A 12,450-nucleotide genomic window follows, 5' to 3' on the forward strand; every position below is an offset into this window, starting at 1 on the left:
TCTCCCCTCCACCGCTTTCTCATCCATCCATTCATTCATCTTCTCCCCCATTCTCACATTTTCTGTGTTTTATACTGTGCTTCCCTTCAAGTTAACACTTAGATCAGCGGTGATGTCAGCCCGCCCAAGAACGCCTTTACTACTTTATATAGATTCTCGGCCTTTTTAGCATGCCTTCACCACAGCCAGTGCAGTTTATGGTGAGCCATTTTAATGATCTCCTGGTTCATTCGCAACAAAAGTCATAACGGGCATGGGATTCCGTTTTTTATACTTCTCGATGAAGTAGCTCGAGGCATCCTTTGCTTTTAACATAGATATTTTTTAGTCAGCAGCCGGTGTCTCATCTCATTGTTCAGTTTCCTGAACAATGTCATTCATATTACTAAATTGGTAACGTCATGCGGGAGCCGAGAGTGGGAAATTCCAGCCAATCAACTGGTTCCCTGGATCCCAGTAAGAAAGATATAGTCTGAGAACAACAGGAAACCTCAGGTTTTTAACATCCTGTTATTCTTTACATCCAACTGGGAAGGTTGGCCTGCCTGCTTCACAATGAAGGTTAGTTGAAACTGCGTATATTTTCACATAGTTTTCCACAATTTCTGTGGTTTTTTCCCCCCCGGTGTTCATGTCTGTTGCCTTTCTTGTAGGCCACAATTTAAAAGTAATTTTTAAGCCAGCTATATGACTGCTCAAATTTAATCTTTTAATTCAGTTTGCACGATTAGAAATGGCTGTGGATTTAGGAAAAGTAGGTTTCTCCTGGTGTCCTGTGCATCATTTTCAATTAGAATAAAATAAAGTTTTCAAGATTAATTTTTGGTGGAAAGGTTTTAGCTAAATTTCTTCTTTTGCATGATAACTTTAAAAAAAAAAACCTCTTTTCAGGTCCGTAAACCAAAAGTGTTTTTGCTTAGTTCGTTTCCCTCTGGAACATTTACTGTGTCCTTTTGACTTTTTCATGTTGTAGACGTCATTGTTAAGTGTTCGAGATCATGCTTGTATCCTTTATTATCTTCTGATTCCATAGTTTCATTTCATTTTTTTACACTTCTGCTCAGTGCCTCTGCTGGCCTTTCTATTTTAGCGTGTTTCTAGCTTCTCCATATTTAAGGCTGCAAGAACAGTGGCACTCAGTCCTCCTAAAAATGGGAGTCACGTTCTCCACAAACCCCGCATTAAAGAAAACACGCATTATAAAACGCACAAGTTGTTGGAAAAAAAAAGCGCTCCCTGATTTTCTGAGTGTTCTACGCAAACTATAGAGTGAAAACAGATGTTTTGGGGAAACGGAGGGCATGCCATAGTCTTAGCAGATAATTTTTAAGTTTTTCTTGATCATCTCTCCCATTTATCTTGCATCCCCAACATTTTTAGTTGGGAATAGGTCAGTTGCCTGTTCCAATATCTTTTCTCGTGTGTTTTTTCTGAGAGGACTGACTTGTGCTGCTCGAAGTTCTCCCGATTTTGTTTGAGTCACTTACTGGAAATCCGCGACACTGAACTGGGGGCTGTAGGGTGGGGCTTCAGAAGTAAAAGAAATATAGTCCTTGTCCTCAAAGAGAGTAATCCGTACGGTAGATAAGGATTATGTGTGCAGTATAGGCATTTTAAGCCTAAATATCTTTATATCTGCAAAGAGTGCGTGGGCAGATTGGGGCAAATACCTCTAGACTGTGAGCTCGATGTGGTCCCAAGCGCTTAGTACAGTGCCTTGCACACAGTAAGCGCTCAGTGAATACCATTTTTTTCTTAAGCTTCAACACTCGAGTGACTAAGCATTGTCTAGTTTTGGAACTCTTTCTGCAGTGAAATACAGTACTTCTGCAAATGAAACATGGAGAGCCTTCTTTGTTTGACTAGTCATTTATGAATCAGTCAATATTATTTCTTGAGCAAGGCCTGTGTGTTTGGGATTATACGTTGCCTGGTTGAGTGTGGCACTCCAGCCGTCTAACGGCCTTAGTTCATTATTCCTCCCTGTAGAGCTTAGTTAACTAAGCATCCCCCTCTCCTCTTTCCTCTTCTCACCCAAACTCGAAGTTTGCTTAATAACTCCATCTCCGGGGAGCGGATTTACTATTTTTCATCTCCGGCATCATCGGCACAATCCTTATGGAAGTCATTTTTAGTTTTGAATCTGAACATGACTATAAAGGGAAAGATCTTAGTATTTTTTTTTTTAATCTCCACCTTATTCTGCACTGTGGATAAATCTAATTCTCCCGAGCCATTATATTTTTTCTTCCCAAGTGCACTTTTCTTTGTGCCCTTGTGTAGATCATTCTCTTCTCCCTCCCCCCTGCTCTCCCCACCCAATTCATATGGCTGTCTGCCATTGTTAGTTCTGGAATTGTCTGTCATTTTCCTCCCTTCCTCTCAACAGGAAAGAGGACCGAGTATCCTGCCCTACAGCCTCTCCCCGGGCCCAGTGCCAGATATTCTGCACCAATCTAGCAGCACGGAAACGCCTAAACTTTATTGTAATCACTGAGCTTTTGAGTGCCAGAATCTTTCCAGGCCTGTAGCGAACGAACGAAAGAAGTAGTCCACATCCCACAACGAAACGGGATCAGGGAAGAGGGCGGCTGCTGGAGGTGGGAAATGGAGTAGGGGGATCCAACGGGCAGAGCCTGGATTAAAAAAAAAAACCAAACAAACATGGATTCGGGCCTTGTCTTCCGGAAACCATTTTCTCCCGGGGTCCCCGCCATTTGTAGAGTGGAAATGCGCTCTTTTCAGAACACGATTGTGGGGGAAAGTTCCTTGAAGTTGGTGAATGAAAAGCACGGTGGAGTTTTAGTCACATTTTACACCTCCTGTCTCTTGACACACACTTCTTATGACAGTGTAATCTCTCATCTGTGTAAGAGGCTAGGCTCTTCCATAGTCGTCTTTATATGAAGTTAGGCATGGATTAGATTTTTCCCAAACATTGAGCTCAAAGCACCCTCCTGTCTGGTAAATATGGGTTTTCATCTAGTAAAAGAGCTGTGAACAGTTTTTCTTTCAGTTGAATTTGTTGTTTAGTACTCTTTAACCACAAATTGTCAGGAAATGTGTCTGTTTATTGTTAAATTGTACTCTCCCAAGCCTTTAGAACAGTGCTCCGTGCACAGTAAGCGCTCAATAAATGACAGAATTAATGAAAATTGTTAGTAGATCAGGCTGCCTGCTAGGAATTGGCAATAAAATAGCGTCTTGCAGTGAGAAATACTAGTGTAATCTAGTTGTTAGGACCTGAAAAACATGATGGTCTGATAGGTAGGACGAAAAATGTCCATGGTTTTAGAGCTAGTTTCCAACTCTGTTAAACGGTCCCTTTTTAAACAGTTTTGGGGGACATCACTGAACAGTACAGATGTTTAAGACCAGAGATCAATCGGGCGAGCTTGTTTTCCATCTCCCTCTAGTGTATATGGAATATATCCTACGTTAAAAGGTAGTAAACACTGATATTTCAGCATTTATTGTATCAATGAAAGGAAAATCTTTCCACCAGCTCTGCTAGTCCATCGGCAGGTTTCATGCCCCGCGTGCTTATTCTCTCATTCTCGACGGAAATGGCCAACTGGCCGTTCGTACGTAGCATCTGACTAATTTTTCTTTTTTATCTCCCTTTCAGACTTTTGATGCAAATGATTTATATCAGGGCCAGAACTTTAACAAAGTCCTCAGCTCTCTAGTCACGCTCAATAAAGTAACAGCAGGTAAGGCCTGTTCTGCTTTGTCGAACCGCGGGGAAAAGGTCGCCTGCATTGTCGTCTTTAAACCGCTCCGTCGCGTTTCAGCTCAGTGCACTTTGATATGCCGTCGAGAAAGTAAAAGAAGCATTGGTTCAAGGTATTACTTTGAATAAACCTCACTTGCTTTCCGAAGCCCTGCTGTCTTTTGGATGCGTTTGAATTTTTCCGTTGAGCAAGATTTTCCTCTTGAGTTGGGCAGATTTCAACTCTGATCCTTTGCTCACAGTAGGTACCGATTTCTCATTTTATAGAACGGATCCTCCAAGGTTTTATGAGAGGGATCCTGGAACGTCAGCTAATCAGTGGCATTTACTATGTGGGCAGCACTGTACGAAGCGCTTGGTAGAATGCAGTACAATGGAACTTGTTAGACAAGAGGCCTACAGGGCTTTTTCACCCCTATTCTATTAGTTGGAATGGGTATTTCTAGACTGTAAGCTTATTATGGGCAGAGAATGTGCCTGCCAATTCTGTTGTCTTGTGCTCTCCCAAGCTCTTAGAACAGTGCCCTTCCCATAGTGAGCATTCAATAAATACCATTCATCGCGCCCTGACCTGATGATAGGTGTGATTTAAAAAGGTCGCGGAATGGCTAGAGTGTTGGGAAGTAACAACCCATTCAGTAACACTATGGATTCTCAGAAATAAGCTCTTAGTCCATTGCCTAGCACATAGTAAGTGCTTAACAAATACCATAATTATTATTATATGTGGTTCAAGCCCTCATCAGTTGTATTTATTGAGAGCTTCTGGGTTCAGAGCACCGTACTGAGGGCTCGGAAGAGGACAATAAGCAGGGTTGGTTAGAGTTATTCCCTGCCCGCATTGTACTCTCCCAATGGCTTCGTCCAGTGCTTTGCACACAGTAAGCGCTCAGTAAATATGATTGAATGAATGGATCAGTGAGTCCACTCCTGAAAGTGTTGTAGTGCAATTCCGGTTTGCTCACTGAACCCCAGCAGAAGGGGTTTGGCGGGGGGTCGAGGGAGCACCTTCCTATTTGACCTTTATCCTCAGTTGTTCCGAAGAGACCGACATCACTAATCCCATTTCCAGAGAACATTGGACTCTGATGTGATGCCTCGTTGGCTTCAGGGAGAAACATTGAATATCTGTCCCCTGTGGGAAATGTCACAGGGATTGAGGAAATCGATTTTTTTTTTTTAACAGTATGGTTCTATTGATATCAAACTCCACATTTCTCCCACCCTCCCCTTCTTGATTCTGCCTTCAAAGAAGTTAAAGACTCTGGTCTTTTGTGCCCTTCTGTGTGATCTGTGCCCTTTGGGCACCTGATATCCGCCCCACCCTCAACCAACCCCACAGCATTTGCATACCTTTAAATTATATAAGTTATTTCTATTAACATCCGTCTCCCGCTCTTCTAGACCGTAAGGTCGTTGCGGGCAGGGAACGTGTCTGCCAACTCCATTGTATTGTACTCTCCCAAGCGCTTAGTTCAGTGCTCTGCACATGGTAAGCGCTCTATAGATGCCATTGATGGTGCAAACTTCTCGGCAGATTGGCAAATCTTTTTTTAAACATGTAGGGGTAGTACCTAGTTTCCGCGGAATAGGTTATGTTTGTAGGGAGGAGGCAAGTGTTCCCACGCGACCGTAGAGACAGCTGATGGTTAAGGGATGGTAGAACCCCCGGTCACTGAGTCAGTGGAAGAGGAAAATGATGGCCGTTCTGCAATACTGAAGGTGAGACTTTTGTGGCTGAAATCGTAATAATGACAATTATGGTACTTGTTAAGGGCTTACTACGTGCCAAGCACCGTTCTAAGAGCTGGGGTAGGTGCAAATTGTAGTCAGGTTGGACACAGTCCCTGTCCCACGTAGGACTCACACCCTTATTCCCCATTTCGTGGCTCAGTGGAAAGAGCACAGGCTTTGGAGTCAGAGGTCATGGGTTTAAATCCCGGCACTGCTGATTGTCAGCTGTGTGACTTTGGGCAAGTCACTTAACTTCTCTGGGCCTCAGTTACCTCATCTTTAAAATGGGGATTAAGACTGTGAGCTCCCTGTGGGACAACCTCATCACCTTGTAACCTCCCCAGCGCTTAGAACAGTGCTTTGTACATAGTAAGTGCTTAATAAATGCCATTATTATTATTATTACTATTTTACAGATAAGGTAACCGAGGCCCAGAGAAGTGAAGTGACTTGCCCAAAGCCATAGAGCAGACATATGGCTCCGATCCCCAGCTTTGCTCTCCCTCTTCTCCCTCGCAATGGGATGAAGGGCAGCCCTGCTAGTCAAGGGCCTGCGCTACCCGGAGACAACTCTGCCTGCGGCCCGGGCCTGCGAGTCAGAGGGACATGGGTTCTAATCTGGGCTCCGCCACTTGCCTGCTGCGTGACCTTGGGCAAGTCACTTCATTTCTCTGTGCCTCGGTTACCTCATCTGTAAAATGGGGATTGAGACTGTGAGCCCAGTGTGGGACAAGGACTGTATCCACCCTGATTACAGTGCTCAGAACAGTGCCTGGCACATAGTAAGCACTTAACAAACACTATTATTATTATTATTATTATTATTATTATTATTATTATTATTATTATTATTGCTCGGGGTCAACTACCCGTGTTGATTCCCTACTCCTCCTTGGCTGCTTTTGGGTTGTCACTTAAAATGGTGTCTTCATGTCCTCTGGCTTCAAGCACTCTTTGGGACCTGAGCCACTTGTGTTCCGTCACAAACCAAACCGCCTCTCTACTCCATTCAATTCAGTTGTATTTACTGAACGCTTACTGTGTGCAGAGCACTGTAGTAAGCGCTTGGGAGAGTCCAATACAACAATAAACCAACACGTTCCCTGTCCACAACAAACATGCAGTTGGGAGGAGAGGACTGAGGTAGCCTGCCGCTTTCCCCGGAGATGGAGGGGGAATTCAGTTCAATTCAGTCATATTTATTGAGCACTTACTGTGTGCGAAGCCTGGTACTAAGAGCCTGGGAAGGTATAATACAACAATAGACAGACAAATTTCCTGCCCACAACAAACTTCCAGTCCAGAAGACTGTAATTTTCTGGGGAACTCATCCCTCCAGGAAAGTTCTCGGAAATCCATCTGGATTTATTATTTGGGAAGTGTGTTTGGCTCTGTACCTGTTAGGAGCTTGGTAGTCATCCTACCCACAGCACTTAGGTCCATATCCGTAATTTATTTTCATGTCTGTCTCCCCATCTAGACTGAAAACTCCTTGTGGGCAAAGGTCATGTCTCCCAACTTTATTACATTGTTCTGTCCCAAATGCTTAGTACAGTGCCCTGCACCCAGGAAGTGCTCAGTAAATACCACTGATTGAAAGTGTGCATGGAGCCCGGGTGTATTTAAACAAGGACTTGTTCTTTTGTAATATTTACAGTAGGAATTCAGTTCTTTCTATGCACTAAGCGCCGGGGTGGATAAATGTTAATCAGGTCGGGCACAGTCCCTGGCTCACTTGGGGAATCACAGTCTTAAGGAGGAGGGAGGACAGGCATTGAATCCCCATTTTAAAGATCTCTGCAGGTCACTGCAGATCTTTAACTCCCGTTTTCAAGCTATTTTGGTCTTAGAATGACACCTTTTAGTGCTGGCGCAGGTACAGCAGGTGAGATTTCCGCAACCGTCTTGACCTCTTTCTCCCTTCCTCTGTCACCCGGTCGGACTAGTTTGCTTTTTCCCAGGTGTGTGGCACTACGTAATGGGAAATGTGTATGAGTTTTATGAGCATAGTCAATGAAATACTCTGCAGTGTCGCCCCAGCAAAGCTCAGATAGCAGTTATCTCCAGATCATTTCTGAAAAGGTAATTGGGGAATGAATGCAAGTCATTTATAAAGTAGATGGAGAACAACCTCTTTGTCTACAGTATAAATGGCTTGCTTTGTTGAGGTCTTCTGAGGGGTTTCTCTGCTACCCTGTTTTTCAAGTGTAGTCGGTGGCGAGCGTGCATGGGATTGGAGGCCTTACACTTTTCCCTTTTCCTCTGTGCCCTGACCTTTGCAGACATCGGGCTGGGAAGCGACTCCGTATGTACTCGGCCCTCGTCTCATCGAACCAAGTCGTTTGACTCCCTCGGATCCCAGTCTTTGCTCAGTCGGAGTTCAAAAGTGTTCCAGGGCCAGTATCGAAGCTTGGTAAGTTCAGCGGGCTTCAACGTCTCTCTTCCCAGCTGCACGAAAACCGTGTTGCCGCGGTTCTGCTTTCTCTGACTTATTTACCCTTCCTGTTGGAGAGAACAACACCTGAAACCACAGCCGGCGAAGGACCCGGGTTCTAATGCCGCCTCCGCCACTTGTCCGCTGAGTGACCTCGGACAAATGACTTGGCTTCTCTGGGCCTCAGTTCCCAGGCTGTGAGCCCCATGTGGGACAGGAACTGTGCCCCACACGATTGGTTTGTATCTACCCCAGCGCTTGGTACAGTACCTGGCAACATGGTAAGCGCTTAACAAACACCATAGAAAAAAATAGGGTTGTATGTTACTGGCTTTCTGGCGTATGGGGCAGTTCTGAATTAAAGGTACCCCTAAGGCTAGAAAGTTCTTTATGTTTCCATGAAAATAAGCGATCTCGGCTAGGGCGGTGTTTAATAAAGGAGGAAAAAAACCAACCAGGAAAGACATCAGGACAGATAATTTATAACTTTAGCGACATGTGAGATGCAGAGTCAGGGAAACAGGAACCAGCAAGCGTAACAGTTTTGAATTGGGAGAATGAGAAAGTCAGGTTGAAATTCCCCAGGGATATCCACTTAGCAGGCAACAACCACATTGGTAGAGACATAATAGAGGAAGGAAAAATAAGCTGAGTCGAAGCACAAGAATTCTGTTTTTTAGAAGAGTAATCGATTTAAGTCCAGAATCCAAAGCAGTTTAGGTATCTGAGAAGCAAGTAGTTTAGTTCCAGTTCGGGTTGATCACTGCAGCACTTCATTCATTCAATCATATTTATTGAGCGCTTACTGTGTGCAGAGCACTGTACTAAGCACTTGGGAAGTACAAGTTGGCAACATATAGAGACGGTCCCTACCCAACAGTAGGCTCACAGTCTAGAAGGGGGAGACAGAGAACAAAATAAAGCATATTAACAAAATAAAATAAATAGAATAAATATGTACAAATAAAATGAATAAATAAATAGAGTAATAAATACGTACAATCAATCAATCGTATTTATTGAGCGATTACTGTGTGCAGAGCACTGTACTAAGCACTTGGGAAGTACAGGTTGGCAACATATAGAGACAGTCCCTACCCAACAGTGGGCTCACAGTCTAGAAGGGGGAGATGGAGAATAAAACCAAACATATTAACAAAAAAAAATAAATAGAATAGATATGTACAAGTAAAATAAATAAATAAATAGAGTAATAAATCCGTACAAACATATATACATATATACAGGTGCTGTGGGGAAGGGAAGGAGGTAAGGTGGGGGGATGGAGAGGGGGAGGAGAGGGAGAGGAAGGAGGGGGCTCAGTCTCACTTTTCATTTAAAGGAATCCCAGAAAAAAATCTAAATTCTTATTCTCCACTTTCTCTGTGTCATTATCAGCATTAGGAGTGTGAGGGAATTCCTGACTTGCCCAGAGGTGCAAATGGGAAGGAGCGGGAGAAATCCATCCTTAGCTGTGTTTGAGAAGTTACATGTCTGGTTTTTTGGTTGTTTTTTTTTAATGGCATTGTTAAGCGCTTATTACGTCCCAGGGACTGTACTGAGTGCTATGGCAGACACAAGATCATCAGGTTGGACACACACCGTGTCCCACTTGGGGCTCCCAGTCTTAATCCTCATTTCACAGCTAAGGGAACTGAGTCACAGAGAAGTGACTTACCCAAGGTCACACAGCAGACGGGTGGCGGAGCTGGGATTAGAACCCAGGTCCTCTGACTCCCAGGCCGTGGTTTCTCCACTAGAAACTACTTCTAGAAGCTAGAACCTAGAAGCTGCTTCTCTGTTTCTGATTCTGATGGCTTTTTAGAAAATACAAATTTCCTAGTGACCTCCAACATCACCCGGTTGACACAGGGGGAATTAGGGTTCCAGACATGCAGAAGCTGCTGTCAAAATTTTGGTTGTGGACTCTTGGATCCTGAGAGGATGAAGTCAAGAAAAAACGGATAGAGGACAAATGAGCAAAAATGTCTGTGACATCAACCTGGAGAGGAGAGAGAGGGACAGTGTTTTGAGTAACAGAGTAGGATGGAGAATTTCAGAATCACTGGGAGGGTTGGAAGGGCTTAGTGATTTGCCCAAGGTCACATAGCAGAGAAGTGACGGAGCCGGAATTAGAACTCAAGTCCTTTGATTCCCAAGCTTGGAGTTTTTTTCCACTAGGCTCCTCTGCTTCTGTTCTACCTATTTAGGGAAATTCAAGCTTAAATTCCCCAAGTCTTTACAGAGGTTTGGTCTCTGATAAGTCTGACCTCGCTGTCCACCAAACACTTCGGCTTAATATATTGATTAGCAGTTGGTCAGCGGTAGCTGTGCTTAAAATTGTGTGTCAGTTTTTCAGTGTCTTAACAAAAACAGGGGTCTAAGTTGGCAGTGGTATTTTTAAACCCTCAGCCAGAGTGATTATTCTAATTTCCTCTTGTTCTGTTCCTCTCCCTCCCTCCCCCTCCACCCTCTGATTTGACCCTCCTTTAGTGGATTATTTCATTTGAAGACCTTATCAAACTTGATTTTTCTTTGGTCATCTTTTCCTAGTACACCGCCCTGATCTCTTTAGCATCTCCTTCATCTCCATTCCTGAACCCAGAGCAGGTTTGAGCCACCCCACAATGACACAGTGACAACCTGGCAGTCTATCTGGGGTCAAAAGTCGCGGCTGTCTTGACACTCAGTGGCTCACAAATCTCCCACCAACCTCCACCCTTCATTTCCTCACTACATTATCTGGCCCTTTCTCTGCTTTAATCAATTAATGGTATTTAGTGCGTGCTTACCGTGGGCAGAGCACTGTACCAAGCGCTTGGGAGAGTACAGTTCAGCAGAGTTGGTGGACACATTCCCTGCCCACAGTGAGCTTACAGTCTAGAGAGGGAGATGGGCATTAATAGAAATAATTAAATTACAGATATGGACATAAAGTGCTGTGGTGCTGAGGTGACGGGGGCGTGGATAAAGGGAGTAAATCAGGGTGATGCGGTTCTGAACACTTGACCAATCCTCCTTACTCTCCACACGCAAACCCACCCCCCAAATCTCCCTTTTAGACTGTGAGCCCACTGTTGGGTAGGGACTGTCTCCGTATGTTGCCAATTTGTACTTCCCAAGCGCTTAGTACAGTGCTCTGCACATAGTAAGCGCTCAATACATACGATTGGTGATGATGATTATTTTATTTTGTTAGTAAGTTTGGTTTTGTTCTCTGTCTCCCCCTTTTAGACTGTGAGCCCACTGTTGGGTAGGGACTGTCTCTGTATGTTGCCAACTTGTACTTCCCAAGTGCTTAGTACAGTGCTCTGCACATAGTAAGCGCTCAATAAATACGAATGATGATGATGATGATCTCCTCTCCAGCACTACCTTTAAAGTAGAAGTGGAATGGGGGTCGTATATCTAAAAGATGTGGATTTAGAAAGAGGCCGCACCAGTATTCCCAGGGGAAAGGCAAGACTTGATTAGACCCTGGCTCTCCTCAGGCTTGGATTGGGGAAGGAATCAGGGTCATTTTAGCCCTCAGCTCGCCAGCTTTCCTCGTTCTCCGAGGGAACCAGTGTCCTATGGGACTGTCGTTTTTGGTCTTATGATCCTCAAACCATCTCCCCTTCTCCCTCTCCCCGCCACTCCCCTTTTCTCCCCCTTCCCTTTCTCAGCAACGTACTCCTCTATTTCCCCTTGACTCAGTAATCGAAGAAGCAGGATTTAATTTGTCCGTGGTGATCCTCTTCAAGACTCTCCATCATTTGGTTCCCTCTCCTCCATCCGCTCTTGTCTCCCCGACATTCGCGCTCTTCAAACAAGTTACAGAAGCATCTCCTAGTTCCACTTGTTACACCTTTAAGTACCCTGCCTAACCCTGTTTCCTCCTTTATTGTCTGCCCCCAGCTGCTGCCAGGAGCGAAGGGGGAAATCTCTTCCAGCGTTTTGAAAGCGAGCCGAGCACTGGGGCATCAGGAGACCCAGGCTGTAGCCCAAACTCGGTCCCTGTCTTGCTCTTTGATCGTTGGCAAGTTGCTTAACCTCTCTGAGCCTCCCCTCTAAAGTGGGGAGGATGATCCCCATTTCTTGTCTCAGAAGTCCGTTTTAGGAGGATAAAATGAGATTATTGACCTGAAAGTGGTTGGGGAATTTTAAAAGCTCTGTCCAAATTCAGGGTATTTCTTTTTAAATTGGCAGCGGGAAAGGCTAACCCTGGAATCCCCCCACTTGATGTACGGTTTCTCCCTCCTCCACCATACGTCACAGCCGCATATACGGGGACCCTACCCACATTGACTCACACACCCCAATTTTGGACCAAGGGTCTTGGATTCCCCATTAGTCAGTAAGATCTCTCAATTTATTTTATCAAAGGTAGCGTGGCTCAGTGGAAAGAGCACGGACTTTGGAGTCAGAGGTCATGGGTTCAAATCCCAGCTCTGGCAACTGTCAGCTGTGTGACTTTGGGCAAGTCACTTCATTTCTCTGTGCCTCAGTTCCCTCATCTGTAAAACGGGGATGAAAAGTGTGAGCCCCCGGTGGGACAACCTGATCACCT

The 12,450-nt window shown here is 44.7% G+C and overlaps 1 protein-coding gene across 3 annotated transcripts in view; it reads left to right on the forward strand.

Moving 5' to 3' along the window:
• ARHGEF7 (Rho guanine nucleotide exchange factor 7) overlaps nt 1–12,450 on the forward strand; it is a 139,805-nt gene that overhangs the window by 51,669 nt on the left and 75,686 nt on the right. For all 3 annotated transcript variants that reach the window (XM_038761852.1, XM_038761853.1, XM_038761854.1), the window contains exons 3-4: nt 3,629–3,713; nt 7,750–7,880. In XM_038761852.1, coding sequence (XP_038617780.1) covers nt 3,629–3,713; nt 7,750–7,880 — 216 coding nt within the window. The remainder of the gene's footprint in view (nt 1–3,628; nt 3,714–7,749; nt 7,881–12,450) is intronic.

The sequence above is a fragment of the Tachyglossus aculeatus genome, chromosome 20 (assembly GCF_015852505.1).
Source record: "Tachyglossus aculeatus isolate mTacAcu1 chromosome 20, mTacAcu1.pri, whole genome shotgun sequence".
NCBI lineage: Eukaryota > Metazoa > Chordata > Mammalia > Monotremata > Tachyglossidae > Tachyglossus > Tachyglossus aculeatus.